This window comes from Bison bison, unplaced genomic scaffold (assembly GCF_000754665.1).
Source record: "Bison bison bison isolate TAMUID 2011002044 unplaced genomic scaffold, Bison_UMD1.0 scf7180017864295, whole genome shotgun sequence".
In the NCBI taxonomy this organism is placed as follows: domain Eukaryota; kingdom Metazoa; phylum Chordata; class Mammalia; order Artiodactyla; family Bovidae; genus Bison; species Bison bison.
Window position 1 is genome coordinate 1,812,447 of NW_011494867.1, and position 14,723 is coordinate 1,827,169.

General features: G+C 44.2%; 1 protein-coding gene and 1 long non-coding RNA gene across 3 annotated transcripts in view; one reads left to right on the top strand and one right to left on the bottom strand.

The window, feature by feature from the left end:
* LDHD (lactate dehydrogenase D) overlaps positions 1-462 on the bottom strand; it is a 4,432-nt gene extending 3,970 nt beyond the window's left edge. For both annotated transcript variants that reach the window (XR_826196.1, XM_010850743.1), the window contains exon 1: positions 361-462. Coding sequence is in view for 1 of the 2 variants with exons in the window: in XM_010850743.1 (XP_010849045.1) it covers positions 361-432 (72 nt within the window). In the remaining variant the exon portion in view is untranslated. The remainder of the gene's footprint in view (positions 1-360) is intronic.
* A 14,100-nt stretch (positions 463-14,562) lies between these two features.
* LOC104996477 overlaps positions 14,563-14,723 on the top strand; it is a 16,409-nt gene continuing 16,248 nt past the window's right edge. The window contains exon 1 of the long non-coding RNA XR_826197.1: positions 14,563-14,664. This is a non-coding gene — a long non-coding RNA (uncharacterized LOC104996477). The remainder of the gene's footprint in view (positions 14,665-14,723) is intronic.

Sequence of the window (14,723 nt, forward strand, 5' to 3'; positions counted from 1 at the left end):
TGCCCCACATTGGCAGGGGCCTCCTAGGGTTCTTGGAGCCCTTCTTGGGTATTTCTTCCCATTTTACTGACGGGGAAAAGAGGCCATCGAATCCATGACAGGACCTGGCCTAGAACCAGCTTCCTGCCTCCCATGCATTCTTTCAAAATGTGTGTGTGTTCCGGAGCCCCAAAGGGGCACTCTGGAGTTGAAACCCCCCAGCCCCCCTCATGGTAGACACAGGGGCTTCAGCCGCCCTCACTAAACACCCACATCTGACATGGGGTGAGCCCAGCGATCCTCCCCAGGAGATCTCCTGATGCTGGGGCAGCATGGAGCCAGGCCCCCCACCCTCTAAGGGGCTCCTCCTCTCCTACCCACCTGCGTCCCCCTGGAGCAGTAGCCCCTCCAGGAGAACAGTCCCCAGCTTGCAGGCCGGAGCAGGATGGCCATAGCTGTGCAGTTGCCAGTTACCACCACGGGCTATTGGTTGTGCTGGGGGCGGGGCTGCTTAAGGTGGTGCAGCCTTAAGGTGGCCCTGCCAGACCCTGCTTAGTCAGTACTTCTTGAAGGAGAGGTGAGGTTTACTGAACCAAAGGGAGACGGAACAGCAGCCACTACCTAATTTAAGATTATGCAATGACTTCTTGTGGTCCGAGTACCCAGGGCTCCAGCCAGGCTCAGGGGCTTGGCAAATACCCTTGAGCTTTCTCATCCCACAAGACCCAGCTCCAGTGTCACGGAGTAAGCCTTGATGGGGATCTGAGACGGAAAGCGCAGGGAGGCTCTTGGGGGATGGGGTGGGCTATTGCAGTAAGGCAAGCCAGGAAGACATCCTGGAAGAGGAGTGCTAAGGATGAACAGCAATTTACCAGGTAAGTGAAGGAAAAGACAGTTGCATCCCTTTGTCTCCACTCTCCTACTGGGCATATCCCAGGATCTTGGGGAGTGACATGGCTGCTGCTCTTGAAGGTATTCCAAGCTTGGTTTTCCTTCTACAGAAACTGAAAAAAAACGTGCTGTAACATTACTGAGATAAAGCTATTCTTGTCTTTGTTTTCCTTCCCAGTCAAACCAGGAATACAAACTCCTACTTGGGTCTTTCTCCCCAGCCACATTTGAAATGAATCCATGTGTCCACTTTCAATGTGTTGCTTAACTGGCTTATCTGAAAAGTTGTCTCTTTGTAACTTCCCTGGTGATCCAGTGGTTAAGACTCAACGTTTCCAGTGCAGAGGATGCAGGTTCAACCCCTGGTCAGGGAACTAAGATTCCACATGTCACACTGCCAAAAATTTTAAAAAGAAAAATCAAAAAAAGTCTCTTTTACAGTTGGTTAGTTCAAATCAAGATCTAGGGAAAGCCCTCACAGAGCAACTGGTTATTGTGTCTCATAAGCCTCTCTTAATCTACAACAGTTTCCCTCTCCCCCATTTTTCCGTGCCATTTACTTGTTAAAAACTAGGGCGTTTGTTCTGTAGAATTTTCCACGTTTGGTTTTTGGATGATTGCATTCTTGTGGGGTCGCTTAATATATTTCTTTAGCCTCTGTACTCTGATAACTTATATGGTGGATACCTGACATTACACGTTTTTCATAGCCTATAAAACTTTACAACACCAAGAGTGAACCGTAGTGGAGGCAGATTTCTAAAAGATCATTTAGGAGGTTGGCAGATCCCAGGCAAGAATGAAGATTGTGACAAGAGAATCTATCTTTCTAAATGTATAAAGCGACCTCTCTGAAGAGGGTGGAGGAAACAGGTGCTGATTTACATGAATGGAGTTTTCAGTTAGACTAAAGGCAAAAGGAATTGCCCATAAGCACTGTCCACAAGTCGGTCAAGTTGTTTCCCACAGGGAGACAAGTTAATACTTCTGAATTGGCTTTACGTGTAACTGGATTGATTGACTAAATTAATAAGTAGGGAAAACAGATAAGTCTCCTGTGCAGAAGAATTGTAAATAAATTATGTGGAACTTTCCCCCTAAAGGGCGGAAGCATAACTTCGCACTTCCTAATTGTGGGCTGCTCCTAGGGACTTCCTTCCGCAGTGACAGTATGGAAAGGGGGAAAGGAGAAGGGTCACGTTATAGTGGAGAGGCCTGGCAAGTGCTACTCCAGTCCGATGATCAAAATCAACACCAGCAGTCAAATCCTGTTGACGGTGCCTGTCCTGTGTTGAATAGAATCCTCTCAAAATTCACGTCCTTCCCAGGACCTCAGAGCGGACTATATTTGGAAAGTGGGTTGTCGCAGATATAATCACTTAAGATGGTGTCCTACTGAGTAGGGTTGGCCTTTAGTCCGGTGTGACTGGTGTCCTTATAAGAAGGGGAGAAGAGACACTGAGACGAGAGGAGGATGTCACGTGACCATGGAGGCAGCAGAGAAGGGGCTGTGTCGGCATCTCGGAAGCTGGGAGGGAGCGACGGAGGGTTCCTCGCTGTCGGTTTCAGATGCTACATGGTCTTGCCAACAATTGGATTTCAGAATCAAGAACTCTGAAAGGACAAGTCTGTGTTGCTTTCAGTCACTCACTTTGTGATACTTTTTTTATTTTATAACAGCCCGAGGAAGCTAATATACTGCCCTTGATAGGATAGGATAAAAATGGTTCTTTTTACCTCTAATGCCTTCCTCCCCAAAACCCATAACCCCAGTCTAACCATGACAGAAACATCAGACACTCACCAATAGGGGAATATCAGAATGCCTGACAGTACTCAAAGCTGTCAAAGTAATCAAAATTCGATTTCGTTGCTAAAGTCCATTGCTCAGTAACCCATTAACAGCAACATTTATTGGCTTACATAATATTTAATTCTCACAGTTCTGGAAGCTGGGGTGTCATGGTCAAGGCATGGGCAGATCTAGTGTCTGATTAGAACCACTTCCTGGATCAGACAGCTGTCTTCTTGATGAGTCCTTGCATAGTGGAAGGGGCGAGGGAGCTTTCTAGACTAAGCACACTTATGATGGATTCACCCTCCCGACGTAATCATCCCCTCAAAGACCCTACCTTTAAGTACCATTGCATTGGGGGTTAGTTTTCAACCTATAAATTTTGTGGAGACACAAACATTCAGTCTGTAGCAAAGCCTAAGGAGACGTGAAGGCTAAATGTAGCCTCCTGGATGGAATCTGGCAACAGAAAAAGTAGTCAGTAAAATTAAGGAAGTCTGAAAAACTATGGCTTTTAGTTAATAATATACTATTATTGATTAATTGGGCTTCCCAGGTGGTCCTTGGTAAAAAACCTGCCTGCCATTGCAGGAGACATAAGACATTTGGGTTTGAACCCTGAATCAGGAAGATCCCCTGGAGCAGGGCATGGCAACCCACTCTGTATTCTTGGAGAATCCCATGGACAGAGGAGCCTGGAGGGCTGTAGCCCATTAGGGTCGCAAAGAGTCAAACATGACTGAAGCAACTTAGCACTCACATGCATTGGTTCATTAATTACAGCAAATGAACCATACTAATTAATGTAAGATGTTAATAATAGAGGAAAACTGTGCACTCTTGTTGGGGGGGAGATATGGAGCTCTGCTATCTGCTCAATATTTGGTAAATATAAAACTTTTCTGAAAAAATTGTCAATAAAAATACAAATAGAAAAGGGGATTCATGAGGGGGGATTGGACCCTAGTAATTAAACATACCATAAAACACAATGATAACAAGTGTGATATTGTTGCATGAATAGACAGAAAGACCAGTGGAACAGAAATAGAAAGTTCAGAAGTATAACCAATTACAAATATTTTATGTTTGACAAAGGTGGCACCTAAAGTCAGTGTAGCAAAGATGAACTTATTAACACATGGTATCAGGGAGAAAAATAAAGTTGAATCCATATCCAATTTAAATACCAAAGAGATAAAATATTTAAATGTAAATAAGTGACATCATGAAAGTATTAGAAGAAAATGGTGTTATTTATTTACTTATTTTTGGCCGGGCTGGGTCTTCGTTGCTGCTCCAGGGCTTTCTCTAGTTGCAGAGAGTGGGGGCTACTATCCGGGTGCGGTGTTCGGGCTTCTTGCTGCAGGGGCTTCTGTTGCGGAGCGAGGGTGCTAGGGCGCGAAGGCGCAGTGGTTGCGGTGCATGGGCTTAGTTGCTCCCCAGCACGTGGGATCTTCCTGGGCCAGGGATCTAACCGGTGTCCCTGCATGGCAAGGGGGATTCCTACTACTGGGCCACCAGGGAAGCCCGAAATGGCATCTTTTAAATGTGTTAATCCCGTAGGTTACTAATTACAGGTTTAAAATTTCTGTTATGCAAAATGAATGAATTCTAGAAATCTACTGTACCACACTGTGCTCATGCAAAACACTACTGCACAGTATACTTAAAAAATCTGCTAAGGAGATACATCTCATCTTGAATGTCCTACATTAAAAAAAATTAATTTATTTGGCTGCACTGGGGCTTAGTTGCGGCACCCACCTTTGTTGCGGCACAAAGTTTCTTTTCTAGCGGCAACATGTGAACTCTTAGCTGTGGCGTGTGGGATCTAGTTCCTCGACCACGTCCCCTGCATTGGGAGCTCCAAGTCTTAGCCACTGGACCACCAGGGGAGTCCCAAGTGTTCTTACACTTAAAACAATATTTTAATTAAAAAATGTTAAAGATCTAGCCGACAAGGAAAATGATGCAAGAACCATTTTTTTAATTAATTTATTTTTTATTGAAGGATAATTGCTTTACAGAATTTTGCTGTTTTCTGTCAAACCTCAACATGAGTCAGCCATAGGTATACTTATATCCCCTAAGAAACACTTTTTAAACTAAAGAAGAAGCATTGCTGACACTTCATTGTCACATTTAGAAGCAGAAATGTTTGCTTGACAGCAGTGTGTTGAGAAAGTATGTCTTAACGGTTATCTGATTTGTGTCAGTACACTTTAATTTCAAAAAGTACTTTTGTTGCTCTGTTTACTACCCCCACTGAATCAGTTAGCTGTTGCTATAGTATAAGAAACACCTAAAACTCCATGGCATAAAACAATAAACATGTATTCCTTTTTTTGATCCCAGGGTATCAGTGTGACATGGGAAGGGGCTGGAGACTAAGGTCAGCCATGTAGGCAGTCAGACATGCCCATATGATCAACCAACCTCCAGTAAAGACCCTGGATACCAAGGTTCAGCTGAGCTTAGGGTTAGCTGTACCCCGCGTATGATGTCACACACCATTGCTAGGAGGATCAAGTGCTGTGTGCATGACACCGCTGAGAGAGGACAGCTGGAATCTTGTGCCTCGTGTCTTCTGGACCTTGGCCTTTGTGCCGTTTCCGTTTCTGATTTTAATCTGTATCCTTTCACTGCAGTAAAATGTAGCCATGAGTATAACAGCTTGCTGAGTTCTGAGTCCTTCTAAGGAAAAATTGAACCTGAACATGGCCTGGGGGAGCCCCTAAAACAGTCATGTTATCATTTTGAAGCCATAAACAGCTTATCTTTGTCAGAATTAAAACTTGTTGGCTTCTCCAGGCTTTTTCCATTTGTGAACAGGTATTTGGACCAATGGAGTCCTGATCTGTTCTGTTAATATTTATGGATCTGCTCTTAAAATAGAGGAAGCTTTGATTCAGTTGCTTATTTTGTAATAATACTTTGTCCAATGGGGGAAGGAGAGGGTGGGATGAAGTAACACTGAAATATATACATTACCATGTGTGAAACAGAGAGCTAATGGGAAGTTGCTGTGCAGTGCAGGGAGCTCAGCCTGGTGCTCAGTGACAACCTAGAGGGGTGGAATGGGGTGGGAGGTGGGAAGGAGATACAAGAAGGAGGGGACGTGTATACCTGTGGCTGAACGGTGCTGATGTATGGCAGAAACCAACACAACACTGTAAAGCAATTATCCTCCAATTAAAAATAAATATATTATAAAAAAAAGACTAAGGCAAATAGAAGAAATAAAACAAGTTCAGAATATTTGCTTTTTAAAAGAATAATAGTGTCCAATAATATTCAAGCCTATGTCTTTCTGACTTATATGCAGTTATCTCTAAATTCTCTATAAAAACCAATGTACCCAAAATTAAACCTGATTCAGAATGACTATGATTTTTTTCCCCTAAGGTGGGATAAATAGGATATTCTTTTTTAAAATTTGTTTGATTATTTACTTACTTTGGCTGATTCCTGTCTTGGTTGCAGCACTTGGGATCGTCGTTCCATCATCTGGGACCTCCTAGATGTAGTACACACATCCTAGATGTGACGCGCAGGCTTAGTTGCTCTGCGGCGTGTGGGATATTAGATTCTGAGTTCTCTGAGCAGGGATCCAACCCTGGTCCTCTGCATTGCAAGGCAGATTCTTTACCACTGGGCCACCAGGGAAATCTTTTTTTCTTCTATTTTTAGTGTAGTCTTTAGGTGTCTCTTCACCAAGTGGAGATAGAGCGAGGAAATAGCTGGAGTTCTTTGCAATCCCAAGAACTGGCCAGCCCGAGAGAAGGGCCAGAGGAGCAGCTACCTACCCTGGTGTGTTGCGGAGGCACTGCTGGCCCATTGAGGTGGGCAGCCCTGAAAAGTCAGGTGATGCTGGAAGCTGCCCACTCCAGCAGGATGCACGATGCACAGGTAGCTGTTGGTGCACTCAGGTGGACAGACGTGCACAATACCGGCCGTAGCTGGGTTTCAAGTGTCCTTACTTCCTGCTCCGGTCATTCATTCCTTCCTCATCTACAGCAAGCACAGTGCTGGAAAGGCCGTGACAAATGAGACAGACAGTCCTCGTATGCACAGAGGATCCCTGGATCTCAGCCACTGACCTTGTAAGACCCCTTCGTTCATTGAGGATTAAGATGGCCTTGTCAAGCACTCAAATAAGATAAAAAATTTTTTGAGGCTCAGGTTAGTTCCATTCCCCAGAGTTCATTTATGTTAAAAACAAAGGAAAGAAACTCCCCTGGTGGTCCAGTGGTTAAGAACCCACCTCGCGATCCCTAGTCAGGGAACTAAGACCCCACGTGCATGCGCGTGTGTGCTGTCGTGTCTGACTCTACAACCCTGTGAACTGCAGCCCGCCAGGCTCCTCTGTCCATGGGGATTCTCCGGGCAAGAAGAGTGGAGTGGGTTGCCATTTCCTCCTCCAGGGGATCTTCCCCACTCAGGGATTGAACCAGCATGTCCTGCGTCTCCTGCATTGGCAGGTGGATTCTTTTACCACTGAGCCACCTGAGAAACTCCTTGCTGCAGAGCAACTAAGCCTGTTGCTACAACTACTGAGGCCGGACGCCACAGCTAGAGGGTCGGTACCTCCAACAAAAGATCCCCCATAACGGAACAAAGATCCCACGTGCTGCAACGAAAACCTGATGCAACCAAATAATTTTTAAAAAAATAAAGGAAAAGATAGCATAATATATTCACTTTGCTACAAATTAGAAGAATTTTTGCAGGGCCCCTACTTTGTAGTTTTGCCTTGAAAAAAGTAAATTGAAGATCACTTCTCAGAGCCCTAAACAAGGAGGGAAAAGCTTGTGATTAGATATCATTCCTTTTCCATCATCTCAGCTATAAAAAAGAGGGAGGCTGGTCAACTGGCTGGGAGAAATTGGGGACCAGATGGAGTGGTGTTGTCAGACACTGGAAATAATACAAGGAAGGAATATCCACCGGTAGGGGTCTGATTATGGAGTCTTAGAGTTATGATTATAGGAATTATGGAGTCTAAGAGAGTCTTGGCTCAAACCTAACCTGCTGAGTAAAGCCTTCACTAGCCATTCTGCTCAAAAACACACCCCTCCACAAGCTCCTGATACAACTTTTGTGGGGGGCGTGCCAAGTGGTGTGTAGAATCTTAGCTCCCTGACCAGGGATCAAACCCTTGCCCCTGCAGTGGAATTGCAGATCCTAAGCACTGGACCACCAGGGAAGTCCCTGATATGACCTTCTTAGCAGTAAACGCCATCTGACACGCTCTGTTTTACTTGTTTATTGCCTGTCTTCCCAAGTAGAATGGAAGCTCACAAGGAGAGGGCTCTGGGTCACTCAGAGCAGTGTCCACACACAGTGCCTGCCGCCAGCAGGTGCTTGATAAACGATGGCAGGAATGCTGAATAAAGGAGTAGAAAACAAAGACACTTGGGGGAAAAATTAAACTTATTCAGAAAAAGAATTGTTTCAAGACCTGGAAAGGAGTAAGGAATCACTGATAATATTTGGCTAAAATTTCTTATTAAACCTTGACCTCAGGTTCAGAGTTCAGATGAAGGAAGAGAAAATTGACAATTAAAATATAAGGTGATCAAGACAGTCCAGACCATGTGGAAGTTCTTCAGATTAGACAATCCAGTGTTTTTAGCATATAAGTAACAAAGGGGAAAAAAAGGTTTGGAGGAAGGACCTATGTATTAAAAGACAATAATCCTGGGCCATGGATTCATTTGGATTTTTTAAAAAATATTTATTTATTTGGCTGTGCCAGGTCTTAGAGTGCACAGGATCTTTAGTTTTGGCATGCACACTCTCAGTTGCATCACGTGGGATCTAGTTTCCTGATTGGGGATCAAACCTGGGCCCACTGCATTGGGAGTTAGGAGTCTTAGCCACTGGACCAGGGAAGTCCCCGACTGGATCTTGAGTTTGAAAAATTTGAAGAAATGTATGATGCTCATGGAAACAAGTTGGAAATGTGAACACCAACTGGATATTTGAATAGTATTTAGGAAATACTGTGAAATTTTTAGGTGTGATAATAGTGCACAGTGACTGTGCATTAAGTATGACCCACAGACCCCTGAGGTCTCCAAGACCCTTGCTGACGGTCCAGGAGGTCAAGGTCACTTTTGAAAAATTACATGCTGGGGAGTCTCCTGGGGGTTCCAGACAGTGGCACCAAACTGCACTGGCAGTCACTGCCTTCTTTTAGTGTTTTCGGGCCGTGCTGAGGCATGCAGGGTCACAGTTCCCAGACCAGGGGTGGAACCCATGCCCCGTGCGGTGGAAGCACAGAGTCCTAATCACCAGACCACGAGGGAAGTTCCTGGTGGTCCCTGCTGTCTGCACTCTCACACAATTACAGGAAAGAAGCGCCAGTTTCACTAAAGAATGACTTCAGTGGAGCAGTAAGAATGATTAATTGTGCTTGTCTCAACCTTTCAGCGCTCGCCTTTTTAATATTCTGTCCGATGAAACAGGAAGTACATACAGAGTATAATACTTCTGCTGCACACAGAGATGCAATGTTGTCTCCAGGAAAACCACTTGTGCTCTTGTTTGAGTCATGAGTTGAACTAGCTGCTTTTCTCATGAAATATTTTTACTTGAATGGCTTACAGTCAATCGAAGGCTGGGTGTTTGGCAGACATTTTCTCAAAAATGAATGAAGTGAGCTGTCATTTCAAGAAAAACAAGTGACTACAAGTTGTTCCTCAATGGTAAAATTATCTTTCAAGTGAAAATTTGAATGTTGGCAAAAACCTGATTCTGCTTCCCAAAACTTATGAAAGCTTTTCTGTTGAGACCAGTGGTGATATTATTATGGTCATTTGATACTATGCAGTAAAATGTATCAACATTTTAAAGATCTTTAGGACTCAGTAAGCCAGTATTTTTCAAGTGACCAGGGTATGATATGACAAAATCATGGATTTGAGATAAAGGATCCATTCAAAGTGCAAGAAAGACCAATGAATCTTAATGTAACAGAGTACACAAGTTGTTTGATAAAATTGGATGATCTAGGATCCGTGCCCCATGGGAATGTCATTTGATCAAATGAACAAAAATAAATTTTTTTTTGCCAGTATCTAGGAACAAACCCATAGACAGAGGAGCAGAGGAGCCTGGTGGGCTCTGGTCCACAGGGTCACCAAAGAGTAGGACACGACTGAAGCGACTCAGCGCGCATGCATGCAGGAACAAACCACACTTTATTTATGTGCTTTGGAATATTTGCTCCACTCTCAACAGTCACTATCGTAACAAAGTCTTTTTGCATCCGATAACAGCACCGTCCAAGCATGTAGTTACTGCGAGGTGCTGATGCTTGTTGGAAAGGAAGTTGATGCTCCAACATGCTGGGAAGATGCAACAGCCACTGGGACACGGTGGGTAGTTGACTGAGAAAGTGTGAAACCTTAGTGGAAGGTCAAAAAAATTAAAGGCAACATTTAAATTAAAATTTGCAGTATGTTTTTTTTTACTCCTCCACACTTTCCCTTTATTCCTAAGAGGAAATTAATAAAGAATAATGTGCAAGGTCTTCAGAAACAACCCCACACACAGTACTCTACGTTGTTGCATAAGGCAGTCGGGAATTTAACTCATGTGTGTGGAATTTAACTCATTGGGGGAAGAGTGTGTATTTATTCTTTTTATACATTTAAGTATTTAGTCTTTTTAAAATATGTATAATTTTTTACAAAAATAGGCTCACACTCTACATAATCTGTGTGATCTGCAGTTTTCATTTCTGAATGCATTAGACACCTCCCCCATGGAGTTAGCATATGTGTGTGTGTGCTCAATTGCTCAGCCCTGTCCAACTCTTTGCAACCCCATAGACTGTAGACTGCCAGACTCCTCTGTCAATATGACTTCCCAGGCAAGAATACTGGAGTAGGCTGCCATTTCCTTCTCCAGGGGATCTTCCCGACCCAGAGATTGAACCCAAGTTTCCTGCATTGGCAGGTGGATTCTTCACCACTGAGCTACCAGAGAAGCCGAATGGAGTTAGTATGCATTATCATTTTCAATGTCTCCCCAAATTCCATTTACATATTATGATTATTTTAATTACATCTACTGAAAGATTTTTAGATTTTTCCAGTGTTTCGTAGCAGATATAGGCTGCAATGTGAGAACATTCATGTATATACATCGTAGTACAAGATTAAAATCTATAATTTAAAAATTTTAACTTTTGATACAATAAGGCCTTCAGAAAGATTTTATGTATTATAGTCCTACCAGAAGTGCATAAAAAATTTTTTTTCGGGGCTTCCCTGGTGGTCCAGTGGTTAAGAATCTGCCTTTAGTGCAAGGGACACCAGTTCAATCCCTGGTCTGGGAGGATCCCGCATGCCGTGGCGCAGTAACTAAGCCTGTGAGCCGCAACTATTAAGCCTTTGCTGTGGAGCCTGTGAGCCACAACTACTGAGCCCGTAAGCCTAAAGCCGGCGCTCTATAACAAGAGAAGCCACCTCGGTGAGGACCTGGCTCACCGCAACTAGAGAAAGCCCATGTGTAGCAACGAAGAACCATCACAGCCAAAAATAAATAATAAAATAAATGAATGAATACACATTAAAAACTTTTTTTCGCCAAGTTGTTCCAACCCTGGGTATCCTTACTCTTTTAAAAATTGTCCAAACTGATAGGTCAAAATGATATTACATATGTTATCATATTGCTTTTCTTTGATTTTGAGTAAAGAGAAAACATTTTAAAAATATTTCTTTAATTGCATCGGGTCTTTTAATTGCAGCATACGGGGTCTTTGGTCTTGATCTGGATCTTTCGTTGGGGCAAGCAGATGGGCTCAGGCTTGGTTGCATGTGGGGTCTTAGTTCCCTACCACGGATCGAACCTATATCCCCTGTTTTGCAAGGTGGATTCCTAACATTGGATCAGCATGGAAGTCCCCTCTGCCTGCCTCTTGCTTGAAGAAAACTTTTGTCTTGTAGGCCTTCCCCAAGGTTCAAGGAGCAAATTTAATCCAAGAAATACAAACATAAAAACAGAGTCAAGCAAGTCAAAATAGTAATTGTTTAACCATTAGACAAATTCAGGGACCTTTAGTTACTCCTCAAGGGCTGTAGATAATATTGTGAACCATATCCTTGAGCTACTTCTTGAAACCTCCACCAGATAGAAGAAGTTAACTAAATATTGACCACAAACATGTAGACCCCAGACTGGTTGAAACCAGAAGGTTGGTGAGTCAATCAAGGGAGACTCCTGATTACTTCATCACCAGTCAATCATAAAAATGTCCATGAGCTGATTACCCCACAACCTTCTCCTTCACCCTGTCTTTGCTTTTTTAAGATTGGTTTGTTTATATATTTTTGGCTGTGGGGGTCTTCATTGCTGCGTGTGGCTTTCTCTAGTTGCTGAGGGCGGGGGCTGCTCTCTAAATGCGTGTGGGCTTCTCATTGTGGTGGCTTCACTAGTTGTGGCGCACAGGCTCTCAGGCGCTCGGGTTTCAGTAGTTGAGGCTAGAGGCTCTAGAGCCCTGGCTCAGTAGCTGTGGTGCATGGCTACAGATGTTCCACAGCATATGGGATCTTCCCGAACCAGGGGTCAAACCCACGTCCCCTGCATTGGCAGGTGCACTCTCAACCACTAGACCACCAGGGAAGCCCCATCCTGTCTTTAAAAAATTTTCCCTGAAAGACATCAGGGAATTCCATTCTTTGAAGCAGTATCTGACCCTACACCTTGCTTAGCCTTGCCATAAACTCTGCACTTCTGTTTACCACAACCTGGCATCACACATTGGCTTCAGTGTGTGCATACAGACCCAGGTCTGGTTCAATAACAGTAGATTTTGAGACCGTATATTGTTTAATTGAAAACTGGTTGCTCTACTACACACCTATGAGCATGGCCAAAGTCCACAACACTGACAACAGCAAAAGCTGACAGGGATGTGAAGCAACAGGAACTCTCATTCATTGCTGGTGGGGATGCAAAATGGTACAGCCAGTCTGGAAGACAGTCTGGCAGTTTTCTACAAGGCTATATTCTCACTATACAACCTAATCATTGTGTTCCTTGACATTTACACAAATGAGAAACATTTTATTTCCATGCAAAACACTGCACAGGGATGTTTATAGAAGCTTTTATAATTGTCAAAACTTGGAAGCAGCCAAGATGTCTTTCAGTTGCTGAATGGGTAGATAAAATGGTGGTACATGCAGACAATGAAATATTATTCAGTGCTAAAAAGAAATGAGCTGACAAGCCATGAAAAGACATGGAGGAACTTTAAATGCATATTACTAAGTGAAAGAATGGAGAAGGCAATGGCACCCCACTCCAGTACTTCTGCCTGGAAAATCCCATGGACGGAGGAGCCTGGAAGGCTGCAGTCCATGGGGTCGCTGAGGGTCGGACACGACTGAGCGACTTCACTTTCACTTTTCACTTTCATGCATTGAAGGAGGAAATGGCAACCCACTCCAGTGTTCTTGCCTGGAGAATCCCAGGGACAGGGGAGCCTGGTGGGCTGTCGTCTATGGGGTCACAAAGAGTCGGACACAACTGAAGTGACTTAGCAGCAGCAGCAGCAAGTGAAAGAAACCAACTTGAAAAGGCTACAAACTGAATGATTCTAACTATATGACATTCTGAAAAAGACAACTGTTAATAGGGAAGAAATTTTGTATTCTATTAGAAGTTAATCACTAAAGGGATATTGCCTCAAAGCTTACATTATACATAATCACCCATCTCTGGGAACCCTGCTTCCCAGGTCATGTGCATTAGGCTAAAATACCTTTCTTCAGCTCACTGGAAGCACCTTGACCAGGCCCACCTGTGAATAACTGCACGAAGAAGAAATTAACATATCCCCTCCAGAGGCTGCCGGGAACCAGGAACTGTTTGACTCCACTCCCTCCCCTTTTATGGGATGTATAAAGGATGCCCGAATCCGAAAGTAGGCAAGATGGTTCTTTGGGACATGAGTTCATCATCTTCCTGGTCTGCTTGCTTTCCCAGTTCAGTGGCTATTCCTTGCCCCAACAACTTATTTGTTGACTTATTGGTCTTCCGTGCAGCTTGGACTCAGTAATAATCCTAGCGGTACAGTACAAAGGTCAGTGACTTTCGGGGACTTAGGGAGAGGGAGGGAAGGAGGAATCGATGGAGCACAGGGGAATTTGTGTGCAGTAAAACTACTGTGTGATACTATGGTGGTGGATACATGTCACTGTATGTTTGTCAAAACCCATAGAACGTTCAACACCCAGCGTGAACCCTAATGTAAACTATGGACTTTGGGTGTCTTGTCAGTGTACATTTAATTGTAACAAATATACCACTCTGGTACTGGGTGTTGATAGTGGGGGAGGCCATTCATGTGTGGGCACACGTGGTACATTGGAACTTTCTCCTCAAATTTTACTGTAAATCCAAAACTTAAAAAAAAAAAAAAATCCTACTGACAGCACATGGTACCTTTATGGCCAGTTTTATTTATTTTTAGTATCAGAAAGGTAACTTAATATGTTATATATAGTTATCTTTGAAAGGTGAGATCATGGGTGATATTTGCTCTATTTTATACATATTTTCTAATTCAAATGCTGTGATCATAGATTACCTGTGTAACCTTTAAAAGCCAGGATTCCTATTTTGGGGGAGGTGGTGATTGTAACTCATACTCCCTTTGGTGGAAATGAGGTCCAGGCCAAGGGATTATCATGGTCAACACTCATCCGATCGGCTGAACAAGGTGAAAACTTTCCTGAGAGTCCCTACGGTGTGGCCCTGCGGGCTTATGGGAAATGTAGTCCCGAAGTTTGACGGACCACCCCTCGGAGGACCCTGGGACGGCGTGCAGCCCCTTGCAAGTGCGCATGCGCACTGCTGCGAGCGCGCCGGTGGCCGCCCTTCCCCCACCTGCAGCCGCGAGTAGGTGACAGGGCCCCGGTCTCCCCACCGTGACCCAGCCTGGCCCTGTGCCACGAGCGGAGGCTGTGCCCCTCCAGGTAGGAGGGGGCCTGCCAGGCCGCCCCGCGGGGCCGCGGGGGCCGAGGGGCAGGGGACG